The 13,490-nt window shown below is 48.6% G+C and overlaps 1 protein-coding gene across 13 annotated transcripts in view; it reads right to left on the reverse strand.

Annotated features, from left to right (window-relative positions):
* The window catches only part of CADPS (calcium dependent secretion activator), a 294,058-nt gene that overhangs the window by 24,444 nt on the left and 256,124 nt on the right, over positions 1-13,490 (reverse strand). For all 13 annotated transcript variants that reach the window (XM_064156993.1, XM_064156990.1, XM_064156994.1 and 10 more), the window contains 4 exons: positions 12,421-12,495; positions 11,147-11,230; positions 5,125-5,157; positions 1,064-1,171 (listed from right to left, as the gene is read on the reverse strand). In XM_064156993.1, coding sequence (XP_064013063.1) covers positions 1,064-1,171; positions 5,125-5,157; positions 11,147-11,230; positions 12,421-12,495 — 300 coding nt within the window. The remainder of the gene's footprint in view (positions 1-1,063; positions 1,172-5,124; positions 5,158-11,146; positions 11,231-12,420; positions 12,496-13,490) is intronic.

Here is a 13,490-nt window from a genome sequence, read left to right on the forward strand (position 1 = left end):
AGAGTGGGAATTGTAAAGGAGGAAGAGGTTTCTGAGGGACAGGCAATGCGCAGAAAGAGAGGCATTGAGTGGAGGAGGAGGTTGGCTGGGAAGGAAAGCAGCTTTCTCTGCACACCGAGGAAGCAAAAGAGTGAGTAGAGAAAGCGAGGAAGGTTGCTGCAGTTCCAGAGGTGGGAGGCTGAGAAATGGTGCTGCTGAAAGATGAAAGGAAGGAAAGTAGGAAGAGAAGCTGCTTCAAACAGAAATCAGTATATAGACAAATACCCTAGAGGAGACTGAAAGACTAATGCTACAGGCTGGCCATAACAGAAAACCTTTGCTATAGAACAGCTGCAAGGACAGAAAGGCTGTAACGCAACAAGAGCAACAGAAACAGAGATATCAGTTAACATGCATCCAAATCCAAAACAAATGGGCATCACAGGTCACTGTTCTCTTCCAGTCTGCTGGACTTATCTTATGCAACAGAAAAATAGCTCTGGGCATCCAGGCCAGCGCCTCCCCTGCCATCTTAATCCAGGAGACCACATCTCACCTTTGGTGTCACACACCAAAAGATGGTCCTCCTGAAATAGCCAAGTCCATTCCTAATCACCTCTGTTTTGGTTAGCTTTTAAAATCAAAATTTAATACTCTTAATTTGCTGCCAGTTTTGGAGTGCCTGTCAATGAAGCTCATTGCAAAGTGTGCAGAAGAGATGGCCCTCAGCAAACGCATCTGCCACAATGCTGGCTCAAATTTTAGCAACGAGAACAATGACCAAGATGTTCTGTTACAGAGAGAGATTTTCTGCAAGCTTAAACACAGTAAAGAGCTCTCTTAGAAGATGCTGTTCCCTTCAAATCCACTTGCAGACAGACCAAAACACAGTAGACTAGAGTAGAGGTTTCAAGCAGGCAGAGAGCAGATACGAGCCTTAGTCAGAAAGAAAGGAAAGATTTATTTAGTTTTTAAAGCTATAACCGATAAATGTTCTCAAAATGTGACTTATCCTCCTGTCTTATTTTGTCACATTTTGGATCTCTCCTGCTTGGCGTCCAAGGAGGAGAAGGCATTTACTTACATCAAATAACCTTTCTATATACATCTCCTCATTGACCTTATCACGCAGGACATCCTGAGAGTGGCGGACAAATGTCACATAGGCATCAGCAACATCCATCCCCGGCTTCTGCATGGGGGAGAGAAGAAGAGAGAGAGAGAGAAACATGAATAAGCGGCACAGGGAGCAGCTCCTCTGTGTAGCTTTAGGCTGCTGCATCTACTTCTCCTCCACCTCCTGCTGTCCTTCTGCAGTCTGCCCTTTCCTTACCTGATGGACACCAAGTCCTGCTGCTTTGTGTCCCATGGCCAGGAAAGCACTGCGTGCAGCACAAGACCATGCAAAGATACTTGCTCTTTCTCTTCCTTCGGCTAGAGCAGCTGGTCAGAGGAATAAAGCTCTTCCTCAGCGTATCGACACTGAGAAGTTGTCTTGCTGCCTTTGGTGCTGTTGACCTAGTAAGTCCAGCTGGGATAGGGACTTGTTATTTTTCTGGGTCATCTTCTCTATGCAAGCCCTCAGGTTTCTGAAGGTAGAAACCTTTCTGAAGGCAGAAACCCTCAGAACCTTCAAACTGGGCTGTTGGTTCTTCTAGTGTGAGAGCTGTGTAAGCAAGCAGCTGTTGTTGCCGGAGTCATCCCCAAATCAGCCTTTCTTTTTCTGTTTAGCCCCCTGACTTCAGGTCAAATTTATTTCTGCTCTTATGAATAAATTGGGTAAATGGTTAAGTCAGGGAACTGAGGTCTACTTGTAGGTTTAAGCTGCCATTGAACAGCAGGAAGCTTTCCTCCGCTGTCACACCTCTGTGGCTCTCTGCAGAACATAACTTAGAAGCATGCAAGAATTCAGGGATAGCAGCATTCCATTAAAGAAAATGGGAACTGAAGCAGGTGGACAGGAAAACAAAAACCCCAATAAATTCTTGTTTGAGTTCACACTGCTTGATATGTTGGAATCAAACTTACCTCAAAGGAAAGCCATTAAACTACTGTAACAAGAGTCATTACAAGACCTGCCACACAATCTTAAATTCCCATGGCACACTGTAAGTTTGTTAATAACCAGTGTCATTAGATTCCATTACTGTGATTTACCTCAGATCACAGAGTATCACTTCTCTGCAAGATACGATTGTCAGCCGCTGCAAATTGAAGTTAGTTAACACATCTGTGTAATTTCCAGGGTGAAAATGAGGACAGTTTGGAAAGCAGGAGGAAGGGAGTTTTTTAATACAAAGCAAACAATTATCAAGCAAAGGGCCAGTGCTTGGCCCTTGGGAAGCCAGTAACATTTCTTAACACCTACTGCAACAATGACAAGGTATTAATTTGAAAAACAATGAGGACAACATGAATGTGGCAGTAGTCAAGTGTTACACTTTCAAGCAATTTTCAGCACGCTGATCGTGCCCGTTCCAAGGTGGCATTAAACAGATTGGTTTGTGCCCAGACAACTGCAACAGCATTTGCAGACTTCGATTTAACTGAGGGCTTTCTGCTCAAAATCAGAATGTCCCCTCTTGTCCTCTAGTCAAAAATGGTTTTCTTTCTCCTTTCAGAAAGGGCAGTGACTCAGGGTTCATGGGGAATTGTCCTGCATAGGTCTGGATGCTGAGTGGAGCCAGTGCTTCATTTCATGTTGCAAAAAAATGTTGGGGCTGTCGAGGGAACCCCTGCAGTGTGGCTTTAGCTCCAGGGGAAGGTGGAGGAGCAGTGAAAAAGAAATAATTTAGATCTGTGCTTTCTTTTATGCAAAGAATTGGAGTGTCCAACTGGCTCCATGCACGGGTGTTGAGAAATGGTTAAAGGATAGGGGACATGGGTGCCTGGAAGTCTTGTACAATCCAGGCCTTGACATGAGTTCTGAGTATGTTGGGATGTAGTAGCCTGCAGTGGTGTATGTGATAAAGCTCAAGGACACTCATCCTCGAGCTTTTAGATAAACAACTCTGGTGGGATTGTGTCTGGGAAGAAAGAGGGACTAGTTTTAGCAAGAAACCACAAGTAGGAGGATCATGCAAATACTAACCCTTAGATGCACCAATCACTGGATAGCAAGAACGTGCTCGCGCTTACATGCACGTTGGTGCTTGGGGTATAAAAGCCTGATGCTTGCAATAAACTCGGGTCTGTCTTGTAGCTAACTCATATTGAGTCGTCTCTTGACTTTCCCAAATCCCGCCTCCGCACGCGGGAGCAAAGCCTTGCTCCTCTTGGATGGCCACGATGCTGAGGACCTCCCAGGAGGGAGCTTTTGGGAAAGCTTCTAACAGTTAGGCAGAATTTGGCTATTTTACTGAGGCTGCTTCCCTGGGGATACATGATTTTCCAAGAATGCAGAGGCCTCAGACAAAAAAAAAACCTCACACTTTGCTCTAAAAGCTACTTAAAATATCTGTTGTGTGCTCAAATTCCTGAGGTGCACTCAAACAACTAGGAATTTCAGCTGAAGGATGTCCACATTTTCTAGGGCTAGAAATGAATTTTGAACCTCTCCTGTTTTAATGCTTTGAATATCTCTTTTCTTTTTCTGTTACTCCATGGATGCCAATCTCTGCACCAGGACACTTCAAACCAAGGAAGATCTCTTAGTGTTTAAGAGTTTGTCTTTCTCATGCTGGGCTAAAGATTGGGCACTTTGGAAGGAGAGACTTCTTTTGGGCCAAAGAGATGGATACCATGAGCACAGATAGAATCATAGAATGGTTTAGGTTGGAAGGGACCTCAAAGCTCAGCCAGTTCCAACCTCCTGCCATAGGCAGAGACACTTCCCACTAGAATAGGTCACTCAAGGACTCATCCAACCTGGCCTTGAACACCTCCAGGGAGGTTGTGGAGCACAGAATCACCCAATGTGATCTTTGATCACATTGGGTGATTCTGTGCTCCACAACCTCCCTGGGCAACCTGTGCCAGTGTCTCACCACCCTCACGGGAAAGAACCCTTTCCTAACACCTAGTTTGAATCTCCCCTTTGCCAGTTTAAACCCATTACTCCTCATCCTGTCATTACAAGACCTTGTCAATAGTCCCTCCTCAGCCTTCCTGTAGGCTCCCTTCAGATACTGGAAGGCCACTGCCTGCTGAATTTATCACACTCTCAAGTGAGAGCATGAAGAGCAATTGCATCCCTGCTAAAAGTCCATACAAAGATAATAGGCAGAGGCCACCAAAGTCAACTGAATTATTCTTGACTTATGGCGCCTGGTTTAGCTGAAGGCAGGAGTTGGTGTGGCACATGAAGATCTACTCCTTCTTTCTCATTTGTAATTGCTCAGGATCTCTCTGCCTGCAAATGCTACAGTAACCCCTTATTCCAGCCAACATCCCTATATTACACTTCCACTCGATTTAAATGTAAATTTCTGGCAAGTTAAGTGCTCTGTCTAAGAATGTTAAGGGCTCTCTTTGCTCATGAATCGAGGTCTAATTAGAGGAGACCATGTACAGTTTTCCTATGCCAATTACAGCAAAATGGAAAATAAACCCCAAACTATTTTCACTACCAATTTTTGCAAACACATGTTGCTAGCTCATCACCACTTTCCTCAAAGTAATGAAAAAAAAAGAAAAAAAAGAAAAGAGAAGTCATTTTTCTGAGAGAGTAAAACAAACCAACAATTAGAAGAACAAAAATAAAATAGATTAGCTAATGTGTTAGATGTGTGTTGGCTCAGTTCTTACATGCCTGGACCTTTTTGTTTGGAAATTATACTCTGTTTGTACAAGTCCAAATGAAGAATTAACAGAATGCACTGCTCCTTTCCACCCCCCCAACCCCCCCTCCTCTTTCTCTCTTCTTAAAAAGTGATTCAAGCCAATTGCATAAATATGGCACCTTTTTGACACCATCTGCAATTTATTGCCTAATCAGCCTGGTAGGTCTCCTTAAGAGGGTAACTGCTCATTATTAACAGGGTGGAGATATTCTTTCCAGTTCAAATGTTAGAACCCACGGCTGAATCTGGGCTGTTCACGCACACCGCGTGGGCTGTTCACGCACACCGCGTGGGCTGCCACGCAAGCCGCCAACCGGAGCGCGACGCGAGTCACCGTGACAGAAGTTGTTTAAAGAGTGCTTACGGGTACATCCACGTATTTGGAGGCAGCCTTCACCTGTGAAAGGAACAAGAAGAGAGTTTACACCACCAGGGGCTCGGCTTTTTTCTTTGAACACCTGTAAGAGCTTCTCCAGCCAAGTCTAGGGACAGCATAAGGGGAAAAGGGCGATGAAAACTACGTTTCCTGTCTAAAAGAATTAGACGAGGGTGGTGGTATTTTTGTTGTTGTTTTTGTTTTGATGAGAGGTAACTTTACTGCTGCTAAAGCTCTAATAGCAACAGATGATAGTGTGGGAGTTATGCTTCTCCCTCTTCTACTTCAGCGAGCGGGGGAAGAGGGGGTTCAGAAGTAGACATTGTTATTTGCTTTGCAGGCCTCACTCCCTGCCCGATGCCACGTGCCTCGGAAGGCAATGCGTGCCTCTCCCGTTGGCACCTGCATCCTGGGGATCATGGGAGCTTCCCTGGCAGGGCAGCATGGGCACAATGGCAGCGCAGCAGCCATCGGAAAGCGCTTAAAGGACACTACTGTTGCCCCCTGCCCATAGTTCCACATGCGGCGTGCTTCCCCTGACTTCCCTGGTTTTGCTGGCCCCCATGCTGGCAGGAGCTCACAGACTGTGCTGGGGTGGTGTGCCCATGCCCTACAACAGAGAAGCACCCCAAAGCTTTTCTGCTCCCCAGACCCTGAAGAGCAATGTTAGTTTCCTGGGATCACAGAATCACAGAATTAACCAGGTTGGAAAAGACCTCTAGGATCATCGAGTCCAACCTATCCAACCTAACCCTCCTAATTAGCTAACCCATGGTACCAAGTGCCTCATCCAGCCTCCTCTTAAACACCTCTAGGGATGGGGACTCCACCACTTCCCTGGGCAGCCCATTCCAGTGGGCAATCACTCCGTCTAGAACTGTCCACAACTGCCGGAGGGGTGGTTGTGGCCAGGAGGAGGTTGCTCTCTTCTCTCAGGTGGCCAGCACCAGAGCGAGAGGACACAGCCTCAGGCTGTGCCAGGGGAAATTTAGGCTGGAGGTGAGGAGAAAGTTCTTCACTGACAGAGTCATTGGACACTGGAATGGGCTGCCCGGGGAGGTGGTGGAGTCGCCGTCCCTGGAGCTGTTCAAGGCAGGACTGGACGTGGCACTTGGTGCCATGGTCTGGCCTTGAGCTCTGTGGTAAAGGGTTGGACTTGATGATCTGTGAGGTCTCTTCCAACCCTGATAATACTGCGATTCTGTGATTCTTCCTAATGTCCAGCCTAAAATTCTCCACCCCTTTAAAAAGATGTTACTTGAGGGAGGGTATCAGAGAGGGGACACTGCACTCTGCGCTGTCCTCACCAGCCAGCGGGGGCTAAAAGACAGCACCTTTGCTTCCTGTTTGCCATGCAGTCGGCTTGCACATCACCTGGCACAGGAGACGGGGTGGCCCCAGATGTCAGGGGACAACTTTTCCAACTGAGCAATGCCCAGCTGGCCAGAGAGACCTTTTTTTCCCACTGTAGCATAAGGCACTGTGTCTAGAAAGAGTAGGGCTGGGCTTTTCTACAACGCTTCTGCTTTTAATGAGGGGAAGTGTTGCCGGCCATCTTTGTTTGGGTGTAAAAGCTCACCTGCTTTTAAATATTTCTAAAGCTACCATTAAAACAGCCTAAATATAAAACGCACACAGTTGCATCTTGGGATGAATAAATTATGTGTCCCGAATGAGAGAATGAATGTATGTGTGAGACAGAATGTGAGAGTGGGTGGAAGCACTCATATGGTGTGTGTGGGGGGTGCATAATTAAGCACAATGAGGCGATACAAAAGACCAGACTGGTGGTAATTGCCGAGGTGAACGCTGCAAGCATTGGCAGCGCCCCGACTGCCGAGCTGGGGGGGCAAGAACGGAGGGAAGGGCAGGAGGAGGGCGCCGAGCGCCTGCCACTGCCTTGCGACCCGGGGTTTGGCTGTTGGAAGGGATGGAGGGGACAGGGCATGTCCCAGCACACGAGTTTAGGAAGGAGGTGGCAAAATCAGCGCCAAGCCCTCGCTCCCAGCAAAGAGCGAAGGCTCTTCTCTCCTGCAGGTATCCATGCTTCCATCCGTCTGGACACCTCGCCCTTTCGCTGCATTTATCCTCACAACTTTCCTGGGAGGTAGCAAAGTGCTATCCCCTGCTCCTGCTGAACAGGAGTGGAGGAGCCCCAGCCTCCATGCGTGAAGGCAGCTGGAGCCCAGCCAACGACTGCGGCTCCGGAGGAGCAGGCACTCACGGCACACCCACGCCGGCGTGGAGCAGCCGCAGGCAGGGCTGCCCGAGCTAGCTCCAAACCAGCTCCTTTGCTGAACAGCAAAGCTAAGCAACCAGAGGAAAGCTTGGAAAATGCTGCAGCTCAGCAGCCCACAGAATCCGAGCTGGGGTCAAGCACTCAGGGCTGCACCGTGCCATGGACCTTCCTATACCACACAGGGCATGAAGCACTGCGGTGGCACCTCCGGAAACCTGTGAGCTGAGCACGGGTTTAGCTCCTTCAGGTCCAGCTGAGCATCACCAACTCAAACCACCTTCCTCCCAAAGCCAAGAGGTGACAAGAATAACTCAGTTGGCTTCCGGTGATCTCCCCCTGTCCACCCACAAAAAACTGAGCTGCTTCTCCTGCCCACTCCCCTTTAAGCAGCATAATTACTTGTTTTTCTTTGAACTCAGATTTGGCTGCACTGAGAGACGTTTCCCAGGCGCCGGATGTTGTGTGATTTTTTTGCTAGGCTGCCATTCTTCACGGAGGATGTGGCTTTGCCACCAAAGCTCTCAGTTTACCATACAGACTCTGCAGAGAACAAAAATAAGATCTTTTACTTCTGCCTCGCTCAGGTGACACAGAGTCTTTAGTCTTAATTACAGTAGGTTTAGCTCTCCACTCACAGGGGCCACCCAGATTAAAAAAGGAATTTGAGCAGCTGTCACTCTGTGACTCAGTGGATCTGCACATGCAGATGTCCAGCCAAGGCCTGGGCTGCTGCCTCCGAGACGCACTTAAATGTGGCAGCAAGCAGAAAACAAAATAGAGTCCGGCCAAATTTAGAAGAGTGTTTTCCTCTCCAAGCCCTCTGCGAGGGGAAGTGGCTAGTGAGAATTTATTAGGACAACAGATGCATTAATTTTATCTTGAATTTCGAGGCAAGAATTGGAAATGAGGATATCCCACTAGGTGATAAAACTGTCTGTCACAAGACCCCCGGTTACATGTCACTTGCAGAGCGCCTAGCAAACACGCACTGAAAGACGCCGGTGGAAGGAGGTGGGAGACTAATGCTTTCTAGAGCTCAGTGGCTTGGACCATCACACTTTGTTGTATTTGTTCAGACAGAGAAAACGTGGGAGGTGGTGCAAGCATGCTGTAACAAGAGAGAGTTTCTCTATTTATCATTCCAAAGACTAAACACAGCAAATCACATTACTACTGCAGGCAAGGGAGACTTTCTAAGCCCTGTGCCAAAGGGGTCGGGGCTGTTTCTCAGCCTCCTCTTGTGGCTGGTGCTGGCCATGGCTCTCAGCAAACAAGCAGGCCCAAGAGAGAGATGCCCCTTGCTCAAAAAGGAGCAATACTGGCAGTGTCCCCAGACTCCTTGCTGGGAGCAAGGGCCCAGCACCTTCCTGAGGACAGGCACACACCACACGCACTTAACTATTTGGATGCACATCCCTTCCCAGGTGGAAATTCAGGAAACTGAAGCTGTAGGGCCAGGTTCAAAGGCTGCAGGGATGTTAGAGTGGGACAGGCTGTTTTGCTGCTGGTGGTGCAGCAGAGTAAGGATGCTTGAACCCTGTGCACCTACATGCCACATCCCCAGAGCCCAGACATGGGCAAGGGGTTTGCTCAGCAATTAAAGGGAGCAGAACTCAGCAGGGTAAACAGTAGGATATGGGGAGAGCAATACAGCATCAGCTGAGGAACAGCTTGGATTTATGGAGAAGAAAGGGCTGCACTGTCTACCCGGGCTGATGCTGGTACTTCCTATGCCTGGAAAGCTGCCGCCTCCACGTCCTCCGCTGCTGGCACGCCAGCATCTCCTAACCCTCTGCAGCACTGTGGAAAGGTACTCAGCTCGATCCACACCCTGCATCAACTTGAGCTGAGCTGGGCACAGCCCTGGGGATGTAACAGCACAGGGGTTATCCTGGCAGAACAGCTGCACTGTGGGGCAGTGATAGAGACACTCTCCATTCCCCTCCTTCTGAAGAGCAAAGTGCCTCTGGCACACAGGAAAGTCAGGACACTCCATTTGACCCTCATGGTGGTTCAGACAAGCTGCCAGCCTCGCTGTGCACACAGCTGCCTGTGAGCAGTGTCTTGCAGTATCCTACAAAACTGCCTCAAACTCAGCAAAAAGGGCCCATGAGTAGCACACAACAGACAACTGCAAGTAGCTAAGACAAGTTCTGATGGAGATTTTGGCAAGCCTTTCTTGGAGAGACCTTCTGCCTCCTGCCCAGTCTCTGTGAACAAGTGAGTGCAGGACAGGCTGCAAGTGCAGGCAGCAGAGATGGTGGGTGAAGGTGTTAATGCAGCTTTTCAAGTAACCCCAGACACGTGCATTTGGGTGCACACCTCTGTGTGAGCTAAGAGGAGCCAGGCTTGCAAAGAGATACTCTCATGAATCTCCTGCCATGCAATTTCAGACAGCCTTTGGAAATCAGCTGCTATGTATTTGTCCTAAGAAGGGCTCACAACACTTTTCTGGAGTAAGCTCAGACTGCTAAAGCCTGGATGGATGTTGAGTCTGGTTTTGCACAGCTGTAGTCCTTGTCCTGTACCTTGCTAGGAAATACATAATGGAATGAGCTGTGGATGGCTTCTGCAATGTTAAGGAGACATGTGGTATTCGAGGCACCTTGGGGCATTTTCCCCTACCTTGTTCTCTTTTACAATCACAAAGGCACTCCTAGGTGCACCTTATTTTGGTTTTGACTATTTAGGGTGGATCACAGGATCACAGATCCCAGAATTAACCAGGCTGAAAAAGATCTCTAGGATCTTGAGTCCAACCTATCACCTAACCCTTCTAATTAACTAAACCATGGCACCAAATGCCTCATCCAGCCTCACCTTAAACACCTCCAGGGATAGTGACTCCACCACCTCCCTGGGCAGCCCAATCACTCTTTCTGTGGATAACTTCTTCCTAACATCCAGCCTGAACCTGCCCTGGCACAGCTTGAGACTGTGTCCCCTTGTTCTGTTGCTGCTTGCCTGGCAGAAGAGACCAACCCCACCTGGCTACAGCCTCCCTTCAGGGAGTTGTAGACAGCAATGAGGTCTGCCCTGAGCCTCCTCTGCTGCAGGCTGCACACCCCCAGCTCCCTCAGCCTCTCCTCACAGGGCTGTGCTCCAGGCCTTTCAACAGCTTTGTTGCACTTCTCTGGACACCTTCCAATACCTCAACATCTCTCTTAAATTGAGGGGCCCAGAACTGGACACAGCATTCAAGGTGTGGCCTGACCAGTGCTGAGTCCAGGGGCAGAAGGACTGCCCTTGTCCTGCTGGCCACACCATTCCTGATATAGGCCAGGATGCCATTGGCCTTCTTGGTCACCTGGGCACACTGCTGGCTCGTGTTCAGTTGGCTGTTGACCAGTCCCCCCAGGTCCCTCTCTGCCTGGCTGCTCTCCAAGTGGTCACTGTTATGGCCAAAGTACTGAGAACGATGCACCCATCATGCAAGGTGGCAGCTAGGGAAACTGTGTACAGTGCAATAGTTTGGTTTTTGTTTCACATCTTCAGACTCATCCTCATCAGTATAAACTCCACCAACATGGATGATGACTGGAGATGGTTTTATTCTGTGCTACCACACCGGTGCACCTCACATGTTTGTACACCTTGTATCTGCGTACAGGTCTGTTTGTCTGTTCATGAGGGGGTTACAGTGTTCAAACGTTCCAGCATGAAAGAATTACTATGTAGCTGTTCTAGTTCTGGGAGAACCTGAGACTACAACTCAGGAGCAAAAATAACAAACCAAACAGAAAGAGAAAGGAAAATACTGTTTGTACTTACAGTAAATGACAGGAAAGAAGAAAACAAAGTTCCTTCATCATATCTAGACAGTTTGGCCAAGACTCCTTCCAAAATGGTGACAAACTAGGAAGACAAAAAAAGTACTACAATTATTTTTAATAAGTGAGCAAGGGTGTAGAAATCAGCATCAGCCTCACAGCAGCCAGTGGAGCTCTCAGCACTGCCCAAGGAACGGACAACGCGTCCCAGAGCACGGTGGCTGGGGAGTGGGGAGGAAGAGTATCACAGTATCACAGTATCAACAAGGTTGGAAGAGACCTCACAGATCATCAAGTCCAACCCTTTACCACAGAGCTCAAGGCCAGACCATGGCACCAAGTGCCACGTCCAATCCTGCCTTGAACAAGAGCATTGCCTTTTGGGTGCCATGTGGTGTGGGAACCACCCCTGGATGTCAAGGGTGATGCTGGGGACAGGCAGTGGGTGCGGGAGGCAGGGGAGCCAGCACAGCCCCTCCAGGCGAGAAGCTGGTGGCTCTTGCTCCCAGTATGCAGTGTCAAGCATGCAGCTAGCTGGGTATTCTTGCAGAAGAATCGAACTGGCATATGTTGGTGGATTATGTTTAAAGGTCTTCACTGTATAATAGGGATGACTTGTTCTCAGAAAGTTTGAAACTAGAGGAAAACAAACCCCACCATCCTTCTCCCTACGTACCAGTTCCCCTCTGTGTTAGCACAGCGCACCAGACCTACACAACAACCCATGGGAAATGCTGACAGCTGAGCTACAGGACCTCACTCTGATGAAAAACAATTTCTAAACAATTAAACCTGACAGTTTGGAATGTATTTCCCACTACTGTCACCTCTAAATTAATTTCTGAGAAGAGCATATGGCGATCTTGCGCACCACAAGTGAGTTTGTCCCCACAACCTTATGTGTAGGAGTGGTGGCCACCTTTGCGTGCCACCCCAAGAGCTACACAGCAGCATTTAGCAGGTGCCACCCCCTGACTGCAGCTGCCCTCGGTGTCACGGAGCGATGCTGACCATGGGGTGCTACCCCATTAACGTAACACCCATTCCTCAAACCCGCTTCTGGCCCGATATGGCAATGCTGCTAGCAGAGTTATTACATCTCACGCAGTTCTTAATCATCAAAGAGTCACCATGAAAGGACTGGGAGATGTATGATCTTGCCTGTGAGAAACAAGAAGCCAATTCAACATCTTCATGTGTCACATTTTAATGGAAAGGCACGTATTAAAACCACGATGTTAACAGTGAATCGCTGCACCTGAAGCCCAAGGTTACCTTTGCCACTAGGAGTGTTATCATCTCCTTGACGGTTTCCTCAATTAGTTCGTCTATTTTTGAATGGTACTGGTGCTAAAGAAAAATAAAAGGAGAAGGGAAGGAAAATATTAGCAGTGGTCACAGACAGGAGCTCTGCGGTTGTCAGCCTCTTCCCCTGGTAAACCACAATAGGCAGTAGTAAAGCAAAGATTTAGGTAGCTTATTGCCCTGTGCACCACCACAGTGGCCAGCGATGGCTTAAACTCGCGGGGGGGGACCCTGAATTCAGGAGGATCTTACATCAGTTTGCCAAGCGTGGGCAGACCCTGCCCTCTTCTGTGTGCCCACAGCTCCAGGAGCCACGAGCAGATGTCAGAGGGGAGGCTTTGCCATCCCAGTGAGCACCAGCACCCGGTGCTCCTAGAGACCCTGAAGTCCTTTCGCTTCAGTTCTGTGGACATGATGCTGGTTGTCTGGCACACGGATCACACGGCACAATGCGATACACCTGCTGCCAGAGGGCAACGGGCAGCCCTTGCCTTGGAGGGGGACGGGGGAGGGTTTGCTGCTCCAGGGGAGCTTGCAGTGGGTGGAACCACCAGGAATGACATTGCACCCTTCCCATCTACCGCAGCAAAGCACTTGAACCTGTGTTAACACACGGGGTTCAGCAGGCACGTTGGTTCAAATTAAGCATTCATTAAGTGCTTTGCCCAGTGGCTCTAAGATAGATGTAAAAACCACCCAACAAACCAAAAGGAGTCTTTCATGTCCCATGCAAAAGCCAGTAGCAGGGCATCCCCGAGCCCTGGGTGTTAGCAGATCCCGTGGCACGAGCTCAGAACCGGCTGACCAATGCCAGTGCCTGCAGCATCAGCGTTTCTGAGTCTTCCACCCAATTTCTGCACATGCCAAACCTTGCTTAGCTTGGGAGCTCTGATGCATTCAGCTGCAATATGGCTAGAATAGGTACTAAAATACAGTCTTCTACTAATTTAGATAAGACCTGTTTCCAATACAAGATTTAATTAGTGAAAACATACAGTATATTCTTATTTTCAATGGACTGAGAAAATACTGATTATGAC

Source organism: Pogoniulus pusillus, chromosome 16 (genome assembly GCF_015220805.1).
Source record: "Pogoniulus pusillus isolate bPogPus1 chromosome 16, bPogPus1.pri, whole genome shotgun sequence".
In the NCBI taxonomy this organism is placed as follows: domain Eukaryota; kingdom Metazoa; phylum Chordata; class Aves; order Piciformes; family Lybiidae; genus Pogoniulus; species Pogoniulus pusillus.